At 38.7% G+C, this 26,403-nt stretch overlaps 1 protein-coding gene and 1 long non-coding RNA gene across 3 annotated transcripts; one reads left to right on the plus strand and one right to left on the minus strand.

Moving 5' to 3' along the window:
• Positions 1-960: 960 nt before the first annotated feature.
• Positions 961-26,073, plus strand: LOC5575715 (protein krasavietz). Of its 2 annotated transcripts, XM_001655769.2 has the most exons (11): positions 961-1,098; positions 3,895-4,036; positions 8,082-8,153; positions 17,826-17,999; positions 18,065-18,165; positions 18,409-18,547; positions 18,832-19,133; positions 20,317-20,424; positions 24,374-24,593; positions 24,666-24,788; positions 25,652-26,073. In XM_001655769.2, the coding sequence occupies exons 3-11, from the start codon at positions 8,093-8,095 to the stop codon at positions 25,675-25,677; spliced, it is 1,254 nt and encodes a 417-aa protein (XP_001655819.1). In that variant the 5' UTR covers positions 961-1,098; positions 3,895-4,036; positions 8,082-8,092; the 3' UTR covers positions 25,678-26,073. The 2 variants fall into 2 exon arrangements, with proteins under 2 accessions (XP_001655819.1, XP_001655820.1); XM_001655770.2 differs by lacking the exon at positions 3,895-4,036 and having other exon boundaries at positions 978-1,098.
• Positions 4,449-16,886, minus strand: LOC110678864. Its single transcript, XR_002501998.1, has 3 exons — positions 16,724-16,886; positions 8,564-8,567; positions 4,449-4,462 (listed from the first exon to the last, which is right to left on the minus strand). It is a non-coding gene; the product is annotated as an uncharacterized LOC110678864 (long non-coding RNA).
• Positions 26,074-26,403: the final 330 nt, after the last annotated feature.

Raw genomic sequence — 26,403 nt, forward strand, 5'->3', positions numbered from 1 at the left:
GAAAAGGCCGTAAAGCTTCGCATATAACGGAGTAACGAAAATTTGGTTGAAAGCTTCGCGTGGACGAACTATCAAGCTGAGTGCGCTCATTCTGTGTACGACTTTTGGAGAGGACAGTGCGTCGGTTCGGTCGAAGAAAGGAAAATCATTACCGAATACCACACCAATGTATTCTACAGTTTGTCAAATTGTTTAATTTCGGTTTCGTATAGTAAAATGCATGTGTATGACTATGACGCTCAGATTTAAGCACAAACCATTCGAGAAAAGGTCATTTCACATTGCCACTATTTATCACGAGCTAGCATTCCCAAATAGTTTTACAACACCTGAACAGCATAATGTATTGTCAACATTTGGCATGCATTACTCAAATAACTTTTAACCGTTCTCAATTTAGGGTACTATATTGTTCAACAAAAAAGTAACCGTTTGTGATAAACTAACATTAATGGGTAAAAGATATTTAATGTTTGGATAATAAGGCGAATTTTATTTTACTATGCGGGTGCTGACTGCCGGTTCAAACGAAACTATGTGAAATTTTATGGACAGTGTTATTTATTGAATGCGTTTGTATTGAACTAATAAAATAACGTTTAACTAAAATGTATAAAGTTGTTTCTGTTAATGATTTTTAGATATTTTGTTCATGAAAATATGCATCAACGACTTCTTTTAGATCTTTTTGAAAAGTTATGCGAGAAGTCCCCGGCATTTGGCGATTTATTTGAAATTGGTAAATTTTTCACTCCGTCATATTTTCAAGCTAATTAGATCGCTTTCGAAAAACTACCCCAACCCTGTCCACTTCCGCTGACTGCGCCAGTGTGCGTTCGGTTATTCGAGCCGGTTCGTGTACCAAACGAGCCCGGTTCACCAACACCCTCTCAAAAGTGACACACATTCAAAGAAAACTCACACACACACCTAGGGAATTTCTAATTCCGCTTTCGTGTACGACGAACTGCGCCATCTTCTCTACCCAGCAAAGCAGGCCAGGAAGCTGAAACTCTCCTTCGGCCATTCATCGCGTGTGGTGTCAAGCAAACGGTTGTGTGTCGCGTGTGGAACTCTCCCCCTGATAAATTCTTTCTGGTACATAACTCTTTTTTGCTGTGTGGTGTTTTAATTCGCGAATTGCCTGTAGGATTAGTACTGAAATCGTAAGATTTTGTGTGCAGGATTTGTGGATCGGTTCGAATGGCGTAGATTTACGGTCGATTTCGTAATCGGTTACGGTTTTCGCGTTGGAATCATTGAATGGTGGAAAAATGTCAGTGGAAGCCATCATTACCCGAAGAGACGGCAATGGGACTCGAGGATGACTAATCGGATTGTCACAAACGGATTTTCTTGTTGAAAAGAATAGCTGTGTTCAATGACTTTGATCGAACTTGCTCGGGGTTGGTTGTACTAGCTCGTATTTTTTGTCAACAAATAACTGTCAAAGCTACTTCGAGCAACTCCAAGCTGCTTTCTCAATGAACGCTCTTTTTACTCTTTTTACTAATTTACCGGAATTCCACGTGAAAAAAAAATTCGCGCACTTAGCAATCCGTATCGCTTCGGAATTTTGCTTTTTTTTTTTCAATGTTTACGTTTTTAAACGTCAAAAACACGAGCTACTGCGAGCTGGTTGAACTAGCTCGGACTCTAGCTTCCAACCTGTTTCGAGCGACTCGGAGTTGGTTGGACTCGGCTCAATGAACACAAACCCGAGCGACTCGAAGTAGGTTGGAGTGGCTCAATGAACACCAAAAGCTGACTCGCAAGTGGTTGCAACCAAGTTCGAGCAGCTCGTTGAACACAGCTAATGATTACCTTTTTATGTACGATGTCGCGTTGGGGAATTTTCTGTCCCAAATATTCCATCGTGGCAGAGAAACGCCATGGAAGCGGATAAGGGAATAAGAAGTGGAAGAATCACCGTTCGATTTCTTTTTTCCCTCACGATGGCGTTTAGCGGGGAGCTTTTCGCAGTGTGAAAACGGCATCACGGTGCTCCCTAGACCGTTATTATCAGAAAGAATCTCCCATCAAATCGGTTTTAAAGTTTTGACCTTTTGATAAAATTCGAAGGAAATCCTAGGTATTCAAACAGGGTTCCCTTTACAATGATTATTGTAGGAAATGTACCATCAAAACTTGGCTCAAAGTTGGCTTGTTTAGTTATTAATTTGCAATCTGGTTGAATGAAAAATTCGACAAAATTTACAGTTACGCCCTTTTTGTGACGTAACCATTTATTTTTAATATATAAATGAGGCATTTTAATACTGTTCATTATGTTTCGATGTTGTCTATGACAACCCCCCGATTATTTACATTTGTTTTTTTTTCCTAAAATAACTGATTATTCATAGGCTCAAGCGCTGTAAGATATTACGGAGCCAATTTCATGCAAGAGTAAGAACTTCGTTTCATTTTATTTCATTGAAATAAATCAAAATATTTTTCAAAATGGCCCATTGCACGGTGACGTCATCAAAAATTCGCTCTCTGTCCTTCGGGAAAACTCAAAACAACTCAATACCTGTCAAAGAAGACAGAAACTGGCACTATTGTTTTCAAGTTTTCTTGAAGAGCGAAAGAGAATAACGCCGTGAAATGGACCATAGTAATGTACTTTGTTTAGGAACAAATGAAGACAGAAACTACACGGGTCGTCATGTCGATCATTTGAATTAATCAGCTCCTAAATTTAGAGGCTATCGATTGAAAGACCAGCTCGTTGCGGTGAGGCTCCGATTTAAGCTAAGTATGCTGTTCCGCTCAAGAAAAGTAAAAATTTCTGTTAAAGAAATGGTCAAGAAATTTCCTACAGTGAGCTCCATTTGAATTGACATTTCTTTTCAACTGCGTACTGTGATCAAAGAAAAATGCTTTTCTTGAGCATTTCTCGCAAGAAATTTCCCATGCATCTAGATAGGTCATTACTTTTCTGTTGAAGTGCATACTTCGCTTTATGTTGCGTGATGCACAAGCAGCACGAAAGAAAGGAGAGAATACGCTTGCTGTGATGAAAGGAAAGGTTTGTCGGTTTGAAACGAAGCAGTAGAGTTTCAATTGAAACGCAAGCTTGAGTCAGTCAGCTGGGAACTGAAGATGCTCTCAGAGCCGATTTCTTCACCACGGTTTAAACCGTAAACCACGCTAACCCATATAGTTAAACTAGGTTTAAGGCCTAAGCGGTGGAGAAGAAATCGGCCCTCAATGAAATGAAATTGTACGGCCCTAAGCGTAACTTCAATACGCTCCCTTCGATTTTTTTGAAATTCTGTCCAGACTGTAGCATACCCTTTGTCTTTATTTGAAACGCTTTAACTGATTAGGTCGGCCACGAGCTTAGTCGGTGAGCACAGATTTGATGGAGATTCTTTTTTTTCTGATAATTACGGTCTATAGAGCACCGTGGGTATCAAAATCAAAATCGAAAACCATCCGGATGGCTCGGGTGCGGGTAGGCGGTGAAACGGTTATATGTATGTGTGTTGCGATTAGGATTGTTCGATCGTTGTGTGCGTGAACCGGTTCGTTTTTGTTTTGTTTGTGCCCGTTCGTTGTCAGTGTCAGAGCGGCACACACAGTCAAAAATTCGTCGCGATAAAAGAGGGAGAAATTCCCATCCATTTTCGAGAGTAGTGAACATTGGAACGGGTGAAAAATAGCAAGAAAGCGGAATAACGGCACGACCGCGACGACAGATTCCACGTTTTTCGAGCGCCGTTTTGACGTGTTCGGGGTATTCGCGAAAGAGGAAGTTCAGTCCGTGTTCGGTCGCGCTTTGGAATCTAGCTAATATTTTACCGAAGACAAAAATCCGTATTTCTAGTCGAACATTGCATTTCATACCGTAGATCTAATTGATTTTTTTCTTTTTGTTTTGTTTAGTGCTACCAAAATTGTGATATTTTAGTTTTTTATTTGAGTTAAGTTTATTTTTGTATCGAATCCGGAAACCAAAAGAAAGCGTTACATTTTAAGTTTAACTTAAATTCGGACCCGGTGTATTTTGAGGAAACCCAGTTAATAAGTAAGATTTCGTTGATATTTACTTTCTTTTTCCCCTAGTGTTAAGTCAATCGCCAGCCGCGTAGTTTTGTGAATTCGAGTTTTCAGCTTCCATTAATTTGGCCCCCATCCTCTTTGTGTGCGCACGGCCACGAAACAGCACATGGGTACGAAGTGTGCTGTCTGTCCTTCGCTGAAGTTGGTCACCATTTTATTTGCGTTTTACTTTCGTCTTATTTTTCCCCCTATTTTTTGTTAGCTCGCTCTCAGCTGCTGCCTGAAAGCAATGGCGCACGTTGCACGTTATAGTTGCCTTTTGTCTGTCGGAGAACCAGGTACTTGAACGAGACAATGTATTTATCGAAGGTTTAGCAAACACACGTGCAACAGGACTCGAACAAAGTCTCTTGATGATTAATTTGTCTGTTTAGTGAAGTAGACAGAAACACTAGCGCCTACTTCCGTGTTTCGGTTGTTGAACTAGGTGTTCATGTGGTAGAGGAAGTCAACTTCCGATCGTGAAGGTCAGTTGTATGACTGCCTCGATCGTGCAGATCATTGAATCGCGATCGTGACCTAAGTTCGTTCAGCACACTTGGGATTTATGTGTGCACAGTCTCCCCACAGTTATGGATCAACTAAGGGTAATTTTTCGGAATGAAGTGGTTAAAAATCATGGTGTGACGTTGTACACAATAAAATTACCTTCCTGGCACTGCAGAATACACCTCAAAATTCACGGTTATTTACGAAAAATGTTAATTTCGATATGAATTTCAAACGCCGTTAATCCCAGAGATGTGAATCAGAGGGAGTGGAGGATTTTGGTTATGGATCAAATCGACTCATATTATGGGTCAGAACACTATAACAGCAATTTATCTGCGAGGTAAACGAAAGATTAGTGAATGATTCATAACCGGTATGGTTTTGTTTTCATTGCTTCACAGTTATGGATCAACGCTTCTAGGAATATGGTTGATATTTCATTTCCTATGGACCGTTTGCGATGCTGTATAGACTTATGGTTTAAGGGCCCATTCACAAATTTCATAACGCTGAAGGGGGTGGGTGGGTGTCCTCATGCTGTTACGGCTCATAGAAAATTTGTAAAACATTCATACAAAAAGCGTTACAAGGTGGTGGGTGGGTGTCGAAAATGGCGAATTTCGGTGTTATGAAATTTGTGAATAAACCCTAAGTAGGTAAAATGTTTTCTGCGTAAATGCAACTCTTGATGAGATATTCTCCGATAGATTCATATCTGTGCTTTCCATAACTATGGCGCATGTATAAATCAAATGGACAGAGATTATGAATCAGCACTCAACAAAAGCCATTTATTAGCGAAGTGAACGACGGTGTATTAGTGAAATGTTTTGGCATTTCTTGTTGAATTGCCTTGTCTTTGATTCATACAGTCATACCACAGTTATGAATCGACTAAGGATCACTTTTTAGAAGAAATTTTGGTTAAAAATAGTGCTGATCCTGTACAAGATCAAATTTCCAATTATTTTTAACGAGTGTATCTCAAAACTCGGTTAGTTACGAAAAAGATTCAATTTTAAAGTTGTCCATCCCACAGGTGTAGATCAGTAGGAAAGCACGAAAGTACGAAAATTGAAATACCAAATCCACAGTATTTTTTCTACCAAAACACTTCAATGAATTCAGGTGATGCTACTAGCTTCACCCTGATAGGATTTCGAGACTCAATAATCGCCAGAGACTCATGCGGATGATTTCGAGAACAACAGATTAATTCGCAGTTTTCATGGGAAAGACTGCCAAGTGCCAACTATAGTCGCACTGACATGATAAGTTCTAAGCGTTGTAAGAATGATTCAAAACAAACAGATTTTTGACTACTTTGTCGGTGAATCATCGGTAGAGAGTTAGGCAGCACATAAGTTAACAGGCAGACACCTAATTTGTTTTTTTTTATGTTTAAGAAAATTACAACAGAAGCGCGCATTCGACTTAGACTTCCGAGAATTCGTAAATTCTCCTAGGTAAAATAGTTCTATTTGATGCGAAATTATATAGTTTAATCCAATACCGATCCATATATGTTAATTATCTATATTTGTGGAGTAATTGTAGCTTAGTTTGAAGCTAAACAGATCCACAGAGTGTTTGGTCAATCCTACTGAGACTTTTAAAAACTGTCCCAGGTTGACGCTAGCTGTTTGGTCTAGAGATAATCGTACCAGCCACATCGATTCTACGAATTCTGAAGTGAATGTCCACTTAGCCGATGCGTCATCACTTATTCTTTTCCCGACCATTCGGTCGTAAAGTGAGACGATGACGTGTCTCTTGTTAGGCGGAGCTTCGAACCGATCGCATCGGATTCTTTCATTGACATGCAAAAAGTATTCGGGAGAGAAAGCTCCCTGTGCTGTATGGTTTTCATAACTTTACTTTATATTTCGTGATTTAGAAAAGATACAATCACTCCATAATTATAATTCAACTATGGGAAAAAGTATTAATGGAAATCATGAAGAATATATAGCAGAATATACTTCTAATTTCACTATTATTTACGAAAAACTGTCAACGTTTCTAGTAATACATTTGATATTTTATTACAAACGGACAAAAGATGTGCAAAAGCCAATCAAAATGTATTGCGTTACTGCATAGATTAAAATAGCTCACGAATTTGAAATAATGTCTGCGTAATTTCAAATAAAGTGGATGAGAAATTCCGAATTAAATCCAACACTGATCCATATGTGTGGGTTATCCATAACTGTGAGGCAACTGTAATTTACTAATTAGCTCAAGTTTAAAAATTGTGAATGTATTTAGGAGAAAGTATCAAGTGGAAGTATGAATCATTTGGAGTCATACTGTAGTAAATCATAACATTTTAAAAGGTATTCAACTGTAACACAAAAGATAATGAAAGCATTTGGCATACCTGTGATCACACTTTGTTAAGAGTTTTACAAGAACAGCGACAGTCGTGGTCCACGGATTGAACATCAAATCAGTTCCTTGCGTGGTTATCCCCATTTCCAGTCGGGAAACTGTCAGATCAACCTAACGGCCTGTGCTTAGCTATGTTATGCGAGCGAAACACCCCCGCTCGGTTGTAACACGCAGCCTCGCCACAAATGATAATATTACGAGTGTGATCACATGCTAATAAGTGTTTACTCCCAAAGTCTTAGAGCTTTCTTAGAGATATGGAATTGGACACTTTTTACGTATAACGTCCGATATCCTATTATTCCATTGCACCATTTGAAAACATCCTTTCTCATAAATATGAATAAAACAAGATTTTTTCAGATATGCTTCTTGACAAAATTCTATTTTTTCCCTAAAGCTCTTGATTTAATCTGCTATGAAAGCAAGAAAATTAACAGTTTTTCTCAGTTTAGACCTTTAGTTACTTACGGTGTTTTCAAATGTCTGCCTAGAACAAATTCGATCTCTGAGATAGTTCAAGATAGTTCAAGTTCCTTCTTATATATCCCAAACCATGTCCCTGCACAAACCGAAACCCTTTGGAAAACCATAATGGACAGTCGTGGACCACGGATTGAACACCTAACCAGTTCCTTGCGTGGTTATCCCCATTTCCAGTCGGGAAACTGTCAGAGTAACTTGAAGGCCTGTGCTTAGCTATGTTATGCGAGCGAATCTACCCCGCTCGGTTGTAACACGCAGCCTCGCCACAGTTGACCTTTCTCTTATCATCCAGTCGTAGTTTTGTGCTGTGCCATGGTCAGGGATTATATCTCAATTTAATCATCTAGCAAGCAACGTAAACGCAAACCAAGGTGACACAAGGAAGATTGGGGCCAATGAAGCTAACGCGCGACGACGAGTCATAAGAAATAATGGGCGGAATTAACGTTAACCTTTGTTTCGGTTTTCTTTTCTCCTGTTATTTTTAAATATTGATTGTACCTTGAATAAATGCGTGCGATGACGTCGTGCACGTTAAGATTTAGTTTCTGTTGTCTAGAGTGTACTAATATATTACTTTTTGTGTTTTCTTCTTTCTCATCATTTTCATCCGGATCCTTCTTGGTGGCGACGAACAGTAATTTGTTGTATGAGTCAGAAAGCCGAAAGACCAGTACTATCAGGTCAACGCATCAAGACCAGGAAAAGGGGTAAGTCACAACACGTTTATCAACTTCAATTATGCATTAGGCACATTATGACCCGAAAACAACGTTCAAGCTGTTTCATTTGCAATATCAGACACAGTAGGATAAGAAGGACGATACAATCAATCAAAAGCTTTTATCTGCTAATAAGAGACTGACTCTTCATTTCTTTGCATCCACAAAATAGGCCATAAAAACTGATACAGGTCATGCTTTGACCTAGATAGACAAGGTGTAAAATCAGTGAAAAAGTCAACTCAGCAGATTTAATCAATAATTCAAATCATCGGTAAAAATACTATCAATACCACGAGCATCTACCTGAACCTAGCAAAGAGATCATCAAACGTAGCCTTTGCCTGTTTGTTGATGTTCACTGACTTCATTTAATAACAGATCGAGTAAGGAAGGACAAGGCTCTCGGGGATCTCCCAATAAGTCAGCATGTTTGTGTTGTATTTGTATGGGTAGCTGAGCAAACGGTATATACAGTGTACCCGCGTGACCTTGTTTCGCAAATCCAATCAAAGGCAATACCACAATGACGGTGACGAGACGACTACGACAACGACGATCGTACGACGAAAGAGTTGAAGGCGATAAATGGTGTAAATGGCAATCGGAGTCACTTCTGGTTACTGTGACTTCGCCAAACCGGATCCATATCCGACTAGTATGCTACAGCGATTCAATCTGTAGTAGCACTGTAAGCTATGGTACATTGAAGTAGGTGAGCATGGGGGTGTTGTTTATTCTGGCAACCTGTATCTCAAGGTGACAGTAAACACCTTCCTCGCCACAATGACCCGACAACCAACGAGACACCACATTGATTCGTGACTGTTGTTCGCTAACCGTGAGACAGTGTTCCCCCCAAATAGTCAGCATATTCTACCGTTGCTTCCTGCGATCACTGGGAAGAAACGTTTTCACCATGCTGAGAGCAAAAACCATCTTCTAGCACCCACCACTTCTCGATTTGTTCGAACCACGAGAAACTGGTTTTAAAGATAGAAGAACATTATCTCATCTCCTCCATCAAGAGAGAACACTGGCTCATGGGCTAGCGAAAAAACGACGAACAGAGGACGAACAATCCACACAAAACAGCATATTCTACCGGGGTGTCCAGCGATCTCGAGGGCACAACGTTTTCACCATGCTGAGAGTAAAAACTAAGAATATCTTGCCACCCGCCACGTGTGAACAATTTGATACGTTTTCCCTGTGGCTGAATAGCTCGATGTACATTGAACTTACAGCACATATAAGAGCCAATGAATGGATTTGTGAAACAGAAGGTTGACGATTTACCGGATCCTATAACATTCCCCCAAAAACCCCGTTTCCCAAAGAGCACTCCCAAAATTTTGGCGCAAAAATCTGAAAACCATCATCGTGTCATCGTGCAGTCAATAATTCTTCCATTTTCCAACCGATTTTAATAGCTTATAGCTTTTTTATGTGAATAAATAATGATGCGTACATGATTGGTGTGGGATTTCACAGAATTTCCGTGTTTAAAGTAAGTTCTAGTGAACCCAAACTTTTGCACGATGCACTGAGGGGCGAACCTAAACTTTTGCACGATGAATTGAATGACTATTCTATTAATAATAGTTTTCAGATTTTACCGCCTAACTTTCTCAAGTGCTCCTCAAAGAACTTAGAATTCATCGCTGAACACGTTTTTTTTTTCTCAAGCACCAAAATACCGCTATTTACTAAATTAAGGGTTGCTGAATCCATTGCCGTTTTCAAAAATATCATAGCACGTCTAGTTTCTGAGATATTGACTATTGAAAATACAGAATATGACTATTTCAGCAAGCTTGCATGCGTAGAATTTCAACTTCATGGATATAACAATAATTACCTATCACCAAAGTTTATAATACTCTCGATATTCAAAAGTAATTTTATGATGGTTTCAAAATGTATTGTATTTTGTTATATAACAAAAGCCAGGAATTTTGTATGAACACTGCCAGCATGTTGGAAAAATCGATTTAATCTAAATGTAATCGTGCACGCTGTGAACTAGATTATCGAAATATACGAAAAAAAAAATACGAACGCTTTATGTATCATTTTAGAATCAACTCACATCAAGCCGCCGATAGGCGCGTGGTGTACGCACGGGCCTATCGATCGCAAGTTCCTTGGTTCGATTCCAGTTTGCCGCGAAAACAATTTTTGTTTTCAAATTTTGGTTTTATAAGGCAAAGCTATGAATTTCAACCGGAATTAATGTGGCGAATTTCCATAACTGGTTCCTATGTATTTTAATAGTACATTTGTGTAGATCGAACATAAAAGTTCACTAAAATGCGTTCCCATAAGCTTGACACAGATGTGAAGATACAAATTGTGCACTTTATCATAAATTTGAGGCATCCCGGAGATCCGAAAGTGGTCATTAGTAGGATCAATCAAATGCAGTTGGCATAATTATTCAATTTAATCGATTATCAGAAGGTTTACGCTGATGCGTTTTTCTTAAAACTCCTTGATATAGTGGCCACATAATAGCCGATTCTGGAAATTATCCGTGACTTGAAATTTGCCTACCTCCAGGGGCTCAGAAGTACAGAACCCTTGCCACCCGACCTGACCCAGTGATCCACCGCAATAACTCCGGCCACAGGAACATTCCCAAGATTCTTGTGTACGAGTATACTGACAAAAAATAATTGAAATCCGTTAAGTAGGGGAACTTACGTATTCTCGGCAGTCTAAGCCGATGTCGCGCTTCTTTTGTAATTTTATCGGACATCAGCAGCCAAATTACGAGTTTGTTTACATTCATGCGCTGCTCAATCATCTATCGATTCACACCGACGGACTTGTTGAAATCTTTCTGGAAACGCTTTTACAACGCTGCGAACATCTCCTGTCAGTGTGACTATTGTTGGCAGGTTCATTCTCTTCGGCAACTGTCCCATAAGCGCTGCAGGTGAACCTGTTCGGCAGCTCCAAATCAGTCGCATTTTGAGGCTTGTTCATTTGAATTGAGGACGTCTCTTGCAAAATTGTTCGTTCCGTCCCGGAAATCTCGTCAGCGGGAAGCTGACAGAGCAAAGAATCATCTGAATATTTTCATTGGTGTGTTATGATAGAAAAAAAAAATGTATATTTGGCGTTTGAAATTTGATTGCCGATAATAGTCGAATGGTGCCGAAGCCGTAAGTCTCCCTATTTGCTGAGTGGTGAGAGTTTTAGTAATTTTTCTTTCACTCAGGCCTATACGGGTTAAGTCCTTTTTTTGTGCCTTGAGTATGGCAGCGGATGTTAACACAAGACTAAGGTGAGGTAACTTTCGTATAAATACCAACGGATTTCTTCATTTTTTTTATTCTACAACTAAATTAATCTACTTATAACTTATGAACGATTTGGGATTGATAAAAGCTTAGAGCTTAGAGGTAGACCTGTGCGCCGCCGCGCCACGCCGCCGCCGCCGATCAATTTTACGTCACGCCGACGCCGAATGAGGCATCGGCGGCGCGCCATACGCCGATCAGCACTTCGCCGCCGATTTTGTATTTTCACGCCGATAAATACTTAGGCTCGTAAAATTTGATAATTTTATTAAAAAAAAATGCTTTACAGAATAATTCAATAATGCTTAATGCTCCCATAGGGAATCTTACAGAAATTCATCAAGGAAATAATCAAAGAATTCCTCTATGTATTTCTTTGGGAACTTCAGGAATTTATCTATCAACTCCATCTTGAAACCTTCCAGAGATTCTTCAGGGATTTATCCCGGAATGGATACACTGATTTCTCCTTGAACTTCTTCATAGATTTCTGTACGAATTCCTTCAGATATTACTTTAGATTGCTTACAAGACTAGCATTTACTCTAAGAGTGCTTACACAGATTCCATCGGTAAGTTTTCGACGAATCTCAAAAAAATCTTCGAAAAAAATCAATTGATTTTTTTCCACTAGTTCCTCCAAGACACTACTCAGGGATCTTTATAGTAGGATTATCAAATATTTCTCTAATAATTGAAGCAAATATATGCCCAGGAATAATTGCCACAGAATTTTTTTAAGTTTTCTCTATTATGCTTGTTTTAGGAAACCCTCCAGTGATTTCTTCCTGAATAATTTGACAGATATTTCTAAGGTTCCACTGGCGTTTTTTATAGAAATGATTTGAGATGTTATTTTTATTCCTTCTCGGAATTTTTTTTCTTTTTGGGAAACTGGAGCAATTCTTCTAAATATTCTCTCATGAATAACTTCAAAGATTTACCCTTCAATCTTTTTTGAAAACAATCGTGTCTTAACAAATAATGCAGGGGTTTCTAAAAAAACGGACTCATATTTCGAACACTCGCGTTTTGTATAGCGATTCGGTTGAAATGTTTCGCTGAAATATGTCATCGAATTACCAGGAAATGGCAGTCAATTGCAGTTTAATTTAAACATATTCCAAACTATTTAAGACCTTGGGAGAAGTGATGATTCTCTAGTTAGAGATCAGCAAAACTAGCTTAGATAAATTTAGTTGCGGAATTTTTCATTTGAATACGATTTATTCGCGCTGTTCGAAATTTGAATCAAAGTGTTCGGAATATGAGACAAAATGAACACAGTGTTCGGCATTTGAATCAAAAAGCTGTTCCATACTTTTACATAAAAACAATACTAAACAAGCTTAAATGAACATTTTTTTCGGCACACCCAACAACTAACAGTCAGACTTTACAAAGAAACTGAAATTTATACAAATATCATCTCATTTATGCTCATGCGATGCATTTGAAGTCACTGTTTGCTTTAAGTGTTCGGAATATGAGTCAAAACGGTACACTAATTTCTCCAATTATTTGTTTAAGAAACACTTCAGAAATTCCGTTAGAGATTACTTCGAACGTTGTTATAAGGATTTATCGAGAAATTAATGCAAAGATGCATTCAAGATTTCTGCCAGCAGTCTGGAATTTCTCAAAGGATTATCCTATATCCGATACCAACATTTTTCTCAATCGCATTTGTGAGTAGGTAATCCGTTAAGGATTACTATTGAAATTTGTTCAGAACATTTTCAATCGAATCTCCCAGAGTTTCTCCAGTAATTTCCACATGGATTTTCTCCATCGACTTCTCCCGGAATACCACCGAAGATAATTCTTCGATTCTATCCGTCAAATTTTGACAACAATTCTTTCAAAATATTTCGTAACGAATTTTGAAGAAACAATTGATTTTTGTATGGTGGCTATGCAAATTTCTATAAGCGCAACTGTATTTCCAATGTAAATTTTTAATGAATTGCGCTTGATTTCCATCAGAAAAATGTAACAACAGTGTTTTCACAAGCTAAAAATACCACTTTTTAAACCCAAAAATATTACGTTATGCACATTTTTATCGTTCTTTCCGAGCGGTTGAATCATAGATTTCTAAACTTGTTATTGACTTGGTTTACTTTTATTGAACTAGAAATTCTGTTAAAAAAGAAAATAATAACAATTTTCTTATGAAATAAATTGATTACCAAGTCAATAACTGGTTCAGTTTTTCATTGTCGCAAGAGTTTCGGTTGTTTTCCATAGTAAGTATACTGTTATTAATACATTATTATTAGCTTAATTTTAATCGGCGAAAATATATTGCGTTTGATGGGAAAATGGTGTGCTAATTGGAGATCCACGCACTACAGATATTCCTCTTAGAGCTCCTGCAGAATTTTTTCCAGGATTCATGCAGCTAATTTACAAATTTCTTCACCTTTCATGTGCGTAAGCAAAATATCGCTCATAATACCGCATGTAAATCTGTTCGAAAATGATCCTAATGCACTAGTTCATGAATTACTCAACATTGATACTTCAAAAAAGTGGAAACTATGTTCCTTCTCCAAGTATTCTTTTTTTCAACTGGAATTTTTTTTAGAACTGAACCAGAGATTCGTTTAAGAGCTGCTCCAATAACTACTCAAAACATTTTCTAGGGATACTTCAATATACTTTTTTAGGCAATACTCCTGAAGATCTTTCAGCAAATTCTCAATGCGTTTCTTCAGAGATACGTCCAAAAACTATTCTAGGGATTCTGCAACGATTACTTCTAAATACTAACTTAGGATTTGACCTAGAACTCCTTTAGTAATACTTATAATGTGGCGCAACAGATTTTTTCTTGTATTTCTGAAGGCGTTCCTCCAAAGTTTTCTGCAGAACACCTTCCAAGCAAGTATTTACTAGCACATATATTGCTGTTGGAATTGCAATAAGGTCCTTGATTTTCAGGATTACTTTGAGAATTCTTCAAAAACTCATGCAAGAGTTCTTCGAATAATTTTCCCAAAAGTCCAGCGAAAAATTTCCAAAGATTCCCCTTACACAGTTTTTCGAGAAATCACACACATTTTTCTGTGGTAATTTCACCAAACATTCTTGTGAGTTCCTTTCTGGTTCGTCGAGTATTTTTCCTGATCCAAAATTATTTTCCCAAGGATTCGTCCAGGAACTATTTTTAAATTTTGTCCAAAGATTAATAATGATTTTTTTTTTCAAATATATTAGGTTAGTATCCTACCAGGGGGGCCCAGATAGCCGTAGCGGTAAACGTGCAGCTATTCAGCATGACCATGCTGAGGGTCGTGCGTTCGAATCCCGCTGGTCGAGGATCTTTTCGTAAAGAAAATTTTCTCGATTCCCAGGGCATAGTGTATCTTCGTACCTGCCACACGATGTACACATGCAAAAATGGTCAATCGGCAATGAAAGCTCTCAGTTAATAACTGTAGAATTGCTCATAAGAACACTAATCTGAGAAGCAGGCTTTGTCCCAGTTGGGACGTAACGCCAGAAAGAAGAAGAAGAAGATCCTACCAGGGGATGTTTCAGGTATTTGCCACCAAAAATATTTCCATTAGTTTTCTTGAAAGGATTTCACCATAAATTTCTCCAAGTTTTTTTTCTTCAGGGTTTGTTGAAAATATTTTTTTCAGAGATTTTTAAAGATTATTCCAGATAAGCGCATATGGGATAACAATTTCAATCGCTATAATTTAAATTATTGTGATAATACATTAACTTTTTCATCGTTTTAATTGTAGTTTATATTTATGCACACAGAATTATCTAGCATTCAACGCGAAAATATTTAGCATGATCTTGGGGTTTGGGTTGTGGGTTCGAGTCTAGAGGGTTTTTTAACGTAATTTTCTTGACATTTTAGGACATAGAGTATCTTGGGCCTAGTTCAGGATTTTTTTTCGTATATTAGGAAATAGCCATACTTTTCTTGGGCATAAAGTATCGTTGAACCAGCCACACGAAACAGTAATACCAAAAAGGGCAACTTTCGCAAGGAAATCTTTTACTTATCAACTGTGAAAGTGCTTGTAAAAAACTAAGCTAAGAAGTAGGCTATGTTCCAGTAGAAACGTAACTCCGGAAAAAATATGACAAACTCAAACATTTTGATGTCCAATTTTCTCCACGCCGATGCACGCCGCCGCCGCCGCCGCCGCCGAAACTTGTTAATGGCGTGACGCCGATGACGCCGCCGCCGCCGGTATAAAAATGCTCTTACGCCGCCGGCGATTGAAAATATTTCGGCGCACAGGTCTACTTAGAGGTAGTTAAAATGCGATGTTTCGTTCACCTAATGAGAGCTATCAGCCGAATTGATAAGCTTACAATACCCACAATGGTACTGCGTGATGGATTCTCTTATCTTCCGCATGGCAATATTAAATTTATTCGTGTCAAGTATTTGACTAGATTCGTGGCACGGCTGATGAATCGTGTACCTACATCTTATCGATTTCGGTACTCAAATTAGAACAAAATGGATTGTGTCTATAGGCATCTGTTGAAGGACCTTCACATGGAAATGTTTAAGAGTCACTCATCCAACTTGACGGTGAAGTTATTTGCGTACAAAATTGTCACCCTTCAGTCGTTTCACATTTCGTTACATTCGTTCGTTCGGTGCTTGAGTAACATCCAACTAAATGCGTTGTATCCGAAGATTTCTCGTTCACCACCCGCACATCCCACATTCGACACGTGGATGGAACGGAAAATAGGACTCACTTAGGGCTGTTTTCTTTCCCCACTCACGTGGTGGTGCTGATGGCATGGTACAGCTTTCAGTCCTTGGTGTGTTGTGCGTTGTTGTTTGCATTTGAGCTGCTGCAGTAACGTTGATAGCATATTTTTACTGCTCTTGGTCCGTTTGTCATCCACCAGTCAGCTACAGATAAGAGAAGGATGGAACAGTGGAAAAGTTTCATTGTTTCCTTCATATTCCAAGTGGGAAGAAACTTGTTAAGTTATGACGCAAATATCTCTTCTTGAGTTTTCCAACTGCATTCCAGAGGCTGCGTCGTCCTTTATCCCTTTTCTACCAGTCATGTGTCGGCTGGTCACATGGCTGATACAAATACCCCGGGGGAAAAGTTGCAGCCTTCAGTGACGCAAATGAGCTTCTGATAGTCAAAGCGTTATAGGTTAGCACAATTGTCGATGACTTTATAATAATAAATCTTTGAGCTGTTTAGTAGAATACCTATAAGTAGATGAAAAAACCGAATTTAGTACTACCGTAAAATGGGGCGAATAGAAACACTTTCCGACATGTTTGAATGTGTACAACTTAAACCGTATGGATAAAATCCAATTTTATTAGTCTTAAATATGGGTCGCGTCTTCCTTTGCTAAGACCCCATTCGCTGTTAAAAAATAAAAATTATATCATACAAAGATTTATGAAAATGTTGTATGTTTCTATTCACCCCGCAATGGGGCGAATAGAAACATTGTTCAGTAAATATCAATACTGTTTTTATTTAAATGGGAAAATAAACACATTTTTAACTGCATCTTGAAGAAATATCAACATGTATTTACTTAGTGAAGAAAAAAATTAAAATTTTTGAAACCAAGTTCAATTTTAGATCATTTTTGAAATCAGCCAAAATGGCGGATGTTTCAAGCTATCAAAAATGATTGAGATTTCAATATTTTTTTCTCAAATTTTTAATGAGAAATGTAGCAAAATTTTTAATTTGAAAATAGTTTAGCGATACTCTGTTGTTATTGAACTAATGAAAAAAATATATTTCAGTAGGTTTCTAAAGTTTATCATTGCATAATAGTCGCATTTTTAACTAAAGGTCACTTTGTTTCTATTCGCCCCACTTTTTCTATTCGCCCCGTTTTACGGTATACCATTTAATTCCACTAGAGTTTGTATCCTTTGACAGATACGCGTATTTCGACCTCAACTGTAAGGCCGTCTTCAGTGTCCTGTACTAGACTCACTAGACTAGCCTAGAGTCTAGTACACGACACTGAAGACGGCCTTACAGTTGAGGTCGAAATACGCGTATCTGTCAAAGGATACAAACTCTAGTGGAATTAAATGGTATAGTACTAAATTCGGTTTTTTCATCTACTGATAACTTTATGATATTTAGGAAACTTTCAATTAAACAACTGCATTGTTTGTTCTTTTGGATTTAAAAAAAATCGTTAGAAATCTATGTTACATAAAAATGAGAATTACACATTACAAACTCTTGTTGTAATAAGTTTGTCTGAAAACATAGAACATTATATCTGAGCTTTCAAACAACCAATGCTCTTCTAACTGTTCGAGTTACTGATTTTACATTTTCTCTCTCCCTTTTCCTCCCGACAGATGAAAGAGAGAAGAATGACCCCACGGGATTCCGTGACGCGGTCATTGCAGGTCTTGAAGCAGCTGATGATCTAGAGCAAATTTCCAAGTTTCTTGATAGTGCTGGCAACAAGCTCGACTACCGTCGCTACGGAGAAGTATTATTCGATATTCTGATTGCTGGAGGATTACTTGGTAAGTGTTTTTCGAAAACTGTGCAGTAAGGCAATATCACTGATTTTAATTTCGCTCTTTCGCAGTTCCCGGAGGATCTATCTCACAAGATGGCGAGAAACCACGTACCGATCGCTGTTTATTCGCAGCACCGGAAGACATGGAATCGATGCGTAACCATGAGCAGGTAAGATTTCGATGTGATGTGATGATTCAAACTACTGATTTGCACATAATATGCTAGAGCCAGCTAATGTTCAACTAAATTTTCTGGTGTGGACAAGTGTGCAATAGTAAATCGGAATCCTCTTGCTTGACGCCGTTCCCCCCAATGGGTTTGGCTCCTTTCTCGGATTCCAACATTCCTCTCAACTGCATTTCCCGGCGACACGAAAATAACATTCGGTTTTTCATTTCAATATTTCCTCAGATCTTCACTCGGCTCATGCGCCGATACAAGTACCTCGAGAAAATGTTCGAAGAGGAAATGAAGAAGGTCCTAATCTTCATTAAGGGTTTTACTCCACTGGAAAGGATCAAGCTGGCGCGTATGACGGCTCTCTGGATTGGTAAGTGTCAACGTTCGTCCCCACATAAGGTTATGTAGAAGAAATTACGGCACCTGGATCCCCGGATATTTGAACATTTTCACAAATTGAAGGTTTATTAAAAATAAAAGTGTGCCAAAAGTAATTGATTCTAGTTTTTTGCTTACATCATTTACCTTCTCTCTTCGAAAAGAATTGATATGGGATTTGATGTCAATGAGAACTAGAACACTTGTTTTCACAATCGCGAATATCGAAGAATTTGTGATTCGACAAAAGACTACAACCCTGTTTTTATATTAAAGCTAACAATTCCGTGCCGCCGCACGTGTTGCTCGTCCTGAACAACGAGCACCTGACCAAGGATGGCCTGGCGCTTGAGTTCCTGCTGGAGGTGTTCGTCACCTTCAAGCAGGAAAAGGGTACGGCCCCACTGGTAGCGACACTACGCAAGGGTGGCCTCGACAACCGTCTATTGGACTTCCTGCCGATTAACAAGCGCAGCGAGGAGCACCTGAAGACCGTATTCATCGAGAAGGAGCTGGCGGATATCTTCAAGCTTCACAAGGCTCAGGCGAGCCAGGAAGCGAAGCGCGAGTTGACGCAGGTGGGTGTCCCTTGTTTGGTTCCTATTTTAAATCGTACGCACCTAATTAGAGCCTATCGGATTTGGCTTTACCCGTCCGCCGATAGGTGTCGTCTGTGTGCCAGAGTAAACGGATGTATTTTTAGCGCATTGCGTTTCCTTCCATTTCGGAGTGGAAGCGTGTGGCGGTCTCAAAGCACTTGCAGGAGATTTAAAAATACATCCAATAAGACGACCAATGCAAAAGAGAAATGTACAAAACAATCAGAAACAAAAGGTAAACGACACCATCTGTCTCTTGGTTTTTGTTTCTTGAATCTCTGTCGCACGAGTCGAATGTTTGGTAAATACCTAGATAGAAACTCTGTATACACGCAAAGTATTACAAAGCAAAGATTGCCAATTTTCCTGAATGTGAAACGCAAGACGACGTCAGAGAGCAAAGCAAGTGATACTGATGGGGTTTTTCAACGCGAACGGATAACAAAGCGCGTGATCAGTGTGGTAATCAGCAGCACTGCAAATGACAACCGCAAATAGGTTGTTTTTCTCGGCGAAGACATCAAACTGCTTTTGCCAAGAATGAATGGTTCATGTTGGTTATATGGTCTCCTATTAAGCAGGACAAACGCACCACTACCAGTGCCTTGTTCAGTCCGGTGGCCTAGAGAAAACTGTTCCTGTCATAGTGCCTGTCGGAGGACACCCTCTTCCGTGCAGGTCTCTAATGGTTCAGACAAATTTTAATCCATGGAAAACCCCTCGGGAAGCTTCGAAAGTGGCACTTTAGTAGAACTGATTGCATATCCTACCACATGGAGCGATCAGCGAGGAATCTGGTGCCAAATCAAATCAAACTGTTTCAGTGGATGATTCTTCTGTCGAGCCCGATAGTTATGGAGCATTCACCAGCCTAAAGTTTGATACAGCCTACGATCAAGATAACGGAAAACTGCAGTCTTTGCTTTGGAATTCGAAGTCGTCCCAGAATTTTGGTTTGAACGTCAAGGTCCTATTGTGACCGACGAGCATTTGCTAATTCTGGGAAAGTAATCACTAAATCATACTGAATTCAACGGTTCAATCGTACCACTGAATGCATCACGATTTAGGTCAATCTTCTCTAGTAAAACATATTTAGGAATCTATTGTCTTTCCATTTCTCTAATTTACAACGATCTTCTTCTTCCCATTTCTTCCACAGCTACTGATCGATGATATCAATGACAACAAGACAACAAAAGATATTATTGCCGACGTCAAGGACATGGCGACAAAATCAAACATTCCTGAACACGAAGTCATCGGTCTCGTAAGTATTCCTTCCCTAATTATACAACTTTAGAGAGCGGACGAACGGCACCTAGACAAATCCGTGATTGGAGATTTCGCCACTCCAGGATGGTTCACATGGCTGCTAGAGCAAACTCGGCTTCCTGAGGACTAGAGTGCACTTCTTACCGCAAGACTTTTGTCCTGTGGTTCATGTTACAGCCAGATTGAGGTTTTCTCTCATCCTGAACCGGTCCTTAGGAATGCTACATGCTCGTTTATCTTGGCAAAGGTTATATACCATGAACTGACAGTTTCAAACACATTTGACAAATTTTTGCTGTTTATGTCTGATACCAAGTAAGTTCGCGTTGATCAGAGTTCGCTTTAGATAGCCGAAGCTAACACCTTAGTTTTTTTTCTACCGCCATTGTGAATGTTTATTTTTTTCGGTTTTCGCGTTTTGCTGGGCAGTACGCTTCGGAAAGCCCAATAGTAATGTGTGTTCTTTTGATTCCGTTCACGGGTCCTTCTGGGTGAGCGACGTAATCAGGATTAATCGTGTCCGGTTCGTGCTATTCGAGTACGAAAAGATATCCGTGTTCAGTCGAGATTGGATTACCAACTGGTGAACTCATTTCATGGTAATGATAACACATTTTTATCGTGGCAACGTTACGTTCATGTAATTTTCAAACTAACTATGGATTGTTCGTCACTACAAGTGTCGACATAAACCCTTACTCATATATCATATAATATTAACATAGGGAATTAGGGGCGTTAAGCAAATGTTCGTTTTAAGGTGAAGGTGAATCGAAGCCACACCTCAAATTTTCAAGAGCACGGATCTGGAGAACCGAACACCCGTTTGAGCTGAAAACTTAATCGATTGGTCACTACCAGCGAGTGACCAATCGATTAAGTTTTCAGCTTAAATGGATGTTTGGTTCTCCAGATCCGTTCTCTTGAAAATTTGAGGTTTGGCTTCGATTCATCTTCACCTTAAGGCCATAAAATGGCAATGTTTTTAATATACCCCCAACTAGTTTTCAAGTTTGATGTTAGTACGACGTGCTACATTCATTCATGATGAAAAAAATCATATATGTCAGAAAAGGGAGATAGAAACTTGGGTCGAAAACAAGGCTGGTAAAAAGGTATCGGGGCGAAATGAACACTTGCATGAAATCTAGTGATTCCAATATATTCAATGACTGTCAATCGTTCCGATATGTAAAAGAACTCTCCCTCAATCATAATAGCTAAAAAGAACCTTTCTGGGTTCGTTACTTTGCTCAAAACTTAGATAGTTCCACGGCCTTGCAAATGTGCCAATTTGAAACTGAGAAAAACTGAGAAAGTCAAATTTTGAAGGAGAATTGAAGAAAAAAATATACTTTTATACCGTCAAACATTTCAAATGCAATATAGATTTCATGCAGTGTATGAACTTTTGATGAAGTATGCATATTCTCAGATATTGAGGGGGTGTCCATTTCGCCCCGTATGTTCATTATGCCCCTAGTCCCCGGGGGACTATCCCCCTACATAATTTTCTGTTTTCGTGGTACCTAAAATAGCCTTTGAAGAGTTCGACATTATAAATGTTGACGTACTTTTAGATCTTCTGTCAATACCTACATTCAAGCAAATGGACTAGCGAAATTCATAAGAACCCCTTATGAAAATTCGCCACAAAAAATCGGGTTGAAATTCTTAGATTTGCCTTATGAAACCAAAATTGGAAAACAAAAAAATGTTAACGCAGCAACCTGGAATCGAACCAGGGACCTAGCAATAGATATGCCCGCGCGTACACCACGCGTCTATCGACGCCTTGATGAGGATGGGTGCTGAAAGGATACATAAAGCGTTTGTATTGAAATAATCGTTCCATCGTTCATAAGGCAAAATGTATGAATTTCGATATTCCAGTTTGTTGCGTGTATGTTTTCACCGCGAAATAAGCATAAGCCTTCAAGGCCGTACAATTCGTAGTTGCTACTCAAGTAATTTGATCCATGTAATCTGTACCTGCACTGTATTATAAAATTATTCGAATAAAAAACGTGCCGTCACCAGAAGCTATAGTACAACGCCGTCATTTTTAATGACAAACTGTTCACAGTTATTGTATAAATTCAAAAATTGTTCAACAGGAATGCGAAAGCCTACTCACTAGACCTATTCATATTTTCAAAAATGTCTGGAAAATCCCCAGTCAACCAATACTTTGATTTTTCATTGCGAAATGAACTTCTGGCCAAAATTTCACTCAATTTAGAGTAAATTTAGTTGTGCTTCAAATCAATTATGTGTTTTTGGGCTATTTTCAAGCTTTAAAAAATCATAACTACCGAACGAAACATCAAAATTTATCGGAAATACTTCTACATAGTAGTTTATCCAATTCTACGAACTTTTGCCGAACACAATTTTATGATTGGAGCAAGTTTTAACATAGTTTGGTTGAGGTTTGTATCTCGAGGTTCTTGAAAATCTCTTTTTTCGGGAATTGTTTTCACTGAACAGCATGCCTGCATGAAAATTTCGGATTTTTTATTTCCAGACATGATGACAATGCATATCTAAAAGTCAATCCCGTTCAAAGTAATCATTTATCTTACGAAAATAAATTGTAAAAAATAGGTAATTATGAAGCACATTTGTAAATCCACTGTGGGTGAGCCAAGAGCACCACCGTGAGCTTCAATGAATACAAAAAATGAACACGTTAGCACTGCCTTTTCTCAGTCGACGATGATGATTGTTTTCAAATCGTTCTAAATGATCAGTGAAATGCGTTCAAAACAATCATCACTTGGAAAGAAAAAGCAATGCTAACTTGTTCAATTCATTCGTTTCCGGTACATGTGTCATGCATGATTTAACTATCATCAGGTTGCGATGCGGTGCTCAATCTTTGGGCATTTATTGTAATTTATTGCCTTTAGCAACATGTAATCTGTTGATGGTCAATGAATTCATAAATGTATTATGTTTGATTCCCGTTGACTAGGGCCTGAAAAAATAATACCAATGCATGTTTTATATACCATGTATATTGAGAAAACTGTAATTTCTGGGTACAGCGGAGCACAAATTTGGATCAAACAATGTTAAAACTCAATTTAATCTTGTTAACGTGTTCGACAAACTTTAACAGAATAGAATTAGCTTTCAAATAGTGGTAATAGCAAGTGGTTTTGATTTTCCACATGGTAGTTATGATTTTTCAAACCTTGAAATAAGCCCAAAAACACATTTTCAACTTGAAGCATACTGAAATCTTTATCAAATGAGCTGAAAATTTGACCAGACATTGTTCTTAGCATGAGAATTCCGAATACTGCTTGACCGGTAGATTTCCAGACATTTTTTAAAATATGAACAGGTCACAACTCACACTCCGAGCACAAAAGCCTGATTCCGGTTAAATACTATTAAAAAGGAACAAACTCACCAGATGCCTGCCTCCTGAATTTGTTTTCCGGACAAAAATCCAACACAGTATTGTTCCGGAAAGCAAGTAACACACGCAAGTTCTTTACGGTTCACCACTACTATTCACTATCACGAAAACATATGTTTTCACCGCGAGATGCAAAACTAGTTTTAAGTAAGAGTCATATTTTCCCTCTTTACCCATGGATCGCATCACCGATCAAAGGTCAATTACAGATCTTTCTCCTTCCTCACTAATCAACGTCCTTCCCGAGGTGATCGTGGAGATGCAGAGGCATCCTCGGTCTCTAGAAGCAACAATCATTACGCACTAACATTCCTTCCCCATCCCACCTTACTATAAGCACTTGGCCGGCGCCGTTATTGATCAAAAATGTGAAAGCTGCTAATCGCGGTAATCAATTCAACCAATAAACAAAAGAAAAGTGTCAGTTGTCTTGGTTTATTATCTTTGCCCAGTTCTAGCCGTCTCGGATAGCTGACGGGACCATTATCTCATGCTCACGCTTTCGCCGTTGCAGATCTGGAGCACCGTGATGTCACTAGCCGAATGGAACAAAAAGGAGGAACTGGTCGCCGAACAGGCGATGAAACATCTGCGAACCTACACGCAGCTGTTTGGGGCGTTCTCCACCACCCAGAAGGCGGAGATGGCCCTGCTGCTCAAGGTGCAGGAGTTCTGCTACGAGAACATGAACTTCATGAAGGCGTTCCAGAAGATCGTGCTAATGTTCTACAAAAGTAAGTTACCTATATTTATCCTGTGCAGTTTTGAGCAAACCTAACGGTTACCTTTCACCTTTCATCAAACAGCCGAGGTTGTTTCCGAGGATTCGATCCTCAAGTGGTACAAGGAGGGACACTCAAATAAGGGCAAGATGCACTTCTTGGAGCAGATGAAGCAATTCATCGAATGGCTGCAAAATGCCGAAGAAGGTAAGTCCCAATCCAAAAGCGGAAATCACAGTAGCTTTTTTGTCGTCCGCATCATGTAAACCCCAGACTTTGGGCCGTTTTTTCTGCCGCTGTCTGGTCGTAAACTGGTGCTAGAAAAAATACGTGCGATTCTGTTTCACCGCCAGTGCAGCCGATGCCGTGCTTTCTGATGGTTAAAGGAGTCGACACAATGTATGCAAACTTGGTTGTGAATCCATTCTATTTGTTGATGAAGTTTAAGGATGTGAGTAAATTGCGTTTATCGAAACCTGAGTTTTTAACTATGGTATACAATGTTGGATTATAAAGGGCTATTATCCGAGAAATTCCAGAGTTTCATTTTTTAATAGTGTTTCTAGTTTCTTCAGGATTTGTTGCAAGGAACTCCCAGATATTTCGATTGAGCCAATTCTTCCAAAATTAAAGTTAATAACATGGTATTGGCGAACTCGTCGCTCTAATAAAGATCAATAGTTATAATTATAACCATAATAATAACATGGCAGTTTGCAGTATGGCATCTCAGTCGCTTTTAGGTCTGCATTCATGACTTAGCTTTTGACTAGCACTACTCACATCACATGATAAGATTTCCTTATTCTTCAAATTTAGATGGATCACTTTTGGAAAATTATTACCTATGCATCATTAGGCAAACACAGTCAGTACGAAAATATGTTCGTTAAGGCTGTCTTAAAACTGATGCAAAAGTAAATTGATAACACTGGTTTGACCATTGAGTGCCACCTTGTTTGGTACTCAATGACTAATTGGGTTATCACAAAATTTATTTGCGTATAAGTTTGGTAACAATAATTTTAGGAATATTATTATAATTTTTTATTTTTTTTTTCTACTTGCAGAAACCGAATCTGAGGAGGAAGATTAAGTTATGCCCTAGAAATAAAAAAACTAAAATTGACGATTCATCGTGTAACGCGATGGGAGAGTATATCACAGACACTGGACAAAACACACCCATACATAACACACATTATATTAGCAAATGAAATGCAACATATTTATTCTATACACCAATAAATAGTTCTCACGTGGAACTATACGCAGAACGAGAGGAGTCGAAACACAAGACCTCACGGAAAACCCTCTCGAGATTTGAAACCCTCATATACATCAAGAATAACACGCGATTACGCAAGAAAAAGGGGCAGTGCAGAGATTCTAGATAGCGGAGTAAAACATTGTGAAGTTACAGTAACAACAGGAAAGCCCTTAAGAATTAGTTCATCTCTAAATTAATATATAAAAAAAACAGGAAGCTAAACGGTAAACACAAATTTATACAAAACAAAAAACGTAATAAAAAAAACTGCTACAAATCAACCAAATCAGGAAAATCTGTGACCATTTACTCAAGAGAAAACAAATTCTCCCAAGTCGAACGAAAAGAAATTGCACATCACAAAGTAACCAAAAAAAGAAAAACACCCCCAAAATGAGCACCTGTTGCTTTCTCAGTTGAAAGAAAGTTTGCTCAGACATGACAACATCCCTTGCCGAAAAACAATTCTAAACTAGAGAAACAGCAGCCAATCGTGGTAGTCATTTTTGCTACTAACCGCAAGTTCCGCGAAACTTGAAGTCACACCTTGTC

The sequence above is a fragment of the Aedes aegypti genome, chromosome 3 (assembly GCF_002204515.2).
Source record: "Aedes aegypti strain LVP_AGWG chromosome 3, AaegL5.0 Primary Assembly, whole genome shotgun sequence".
Taxonomy (NCBI): domain Eukaryota; kingdom Metazoa; phylum Arthropoda; class Insecta; order Diptera; family Culicidae; genus Aedes; species Aedes aegypti.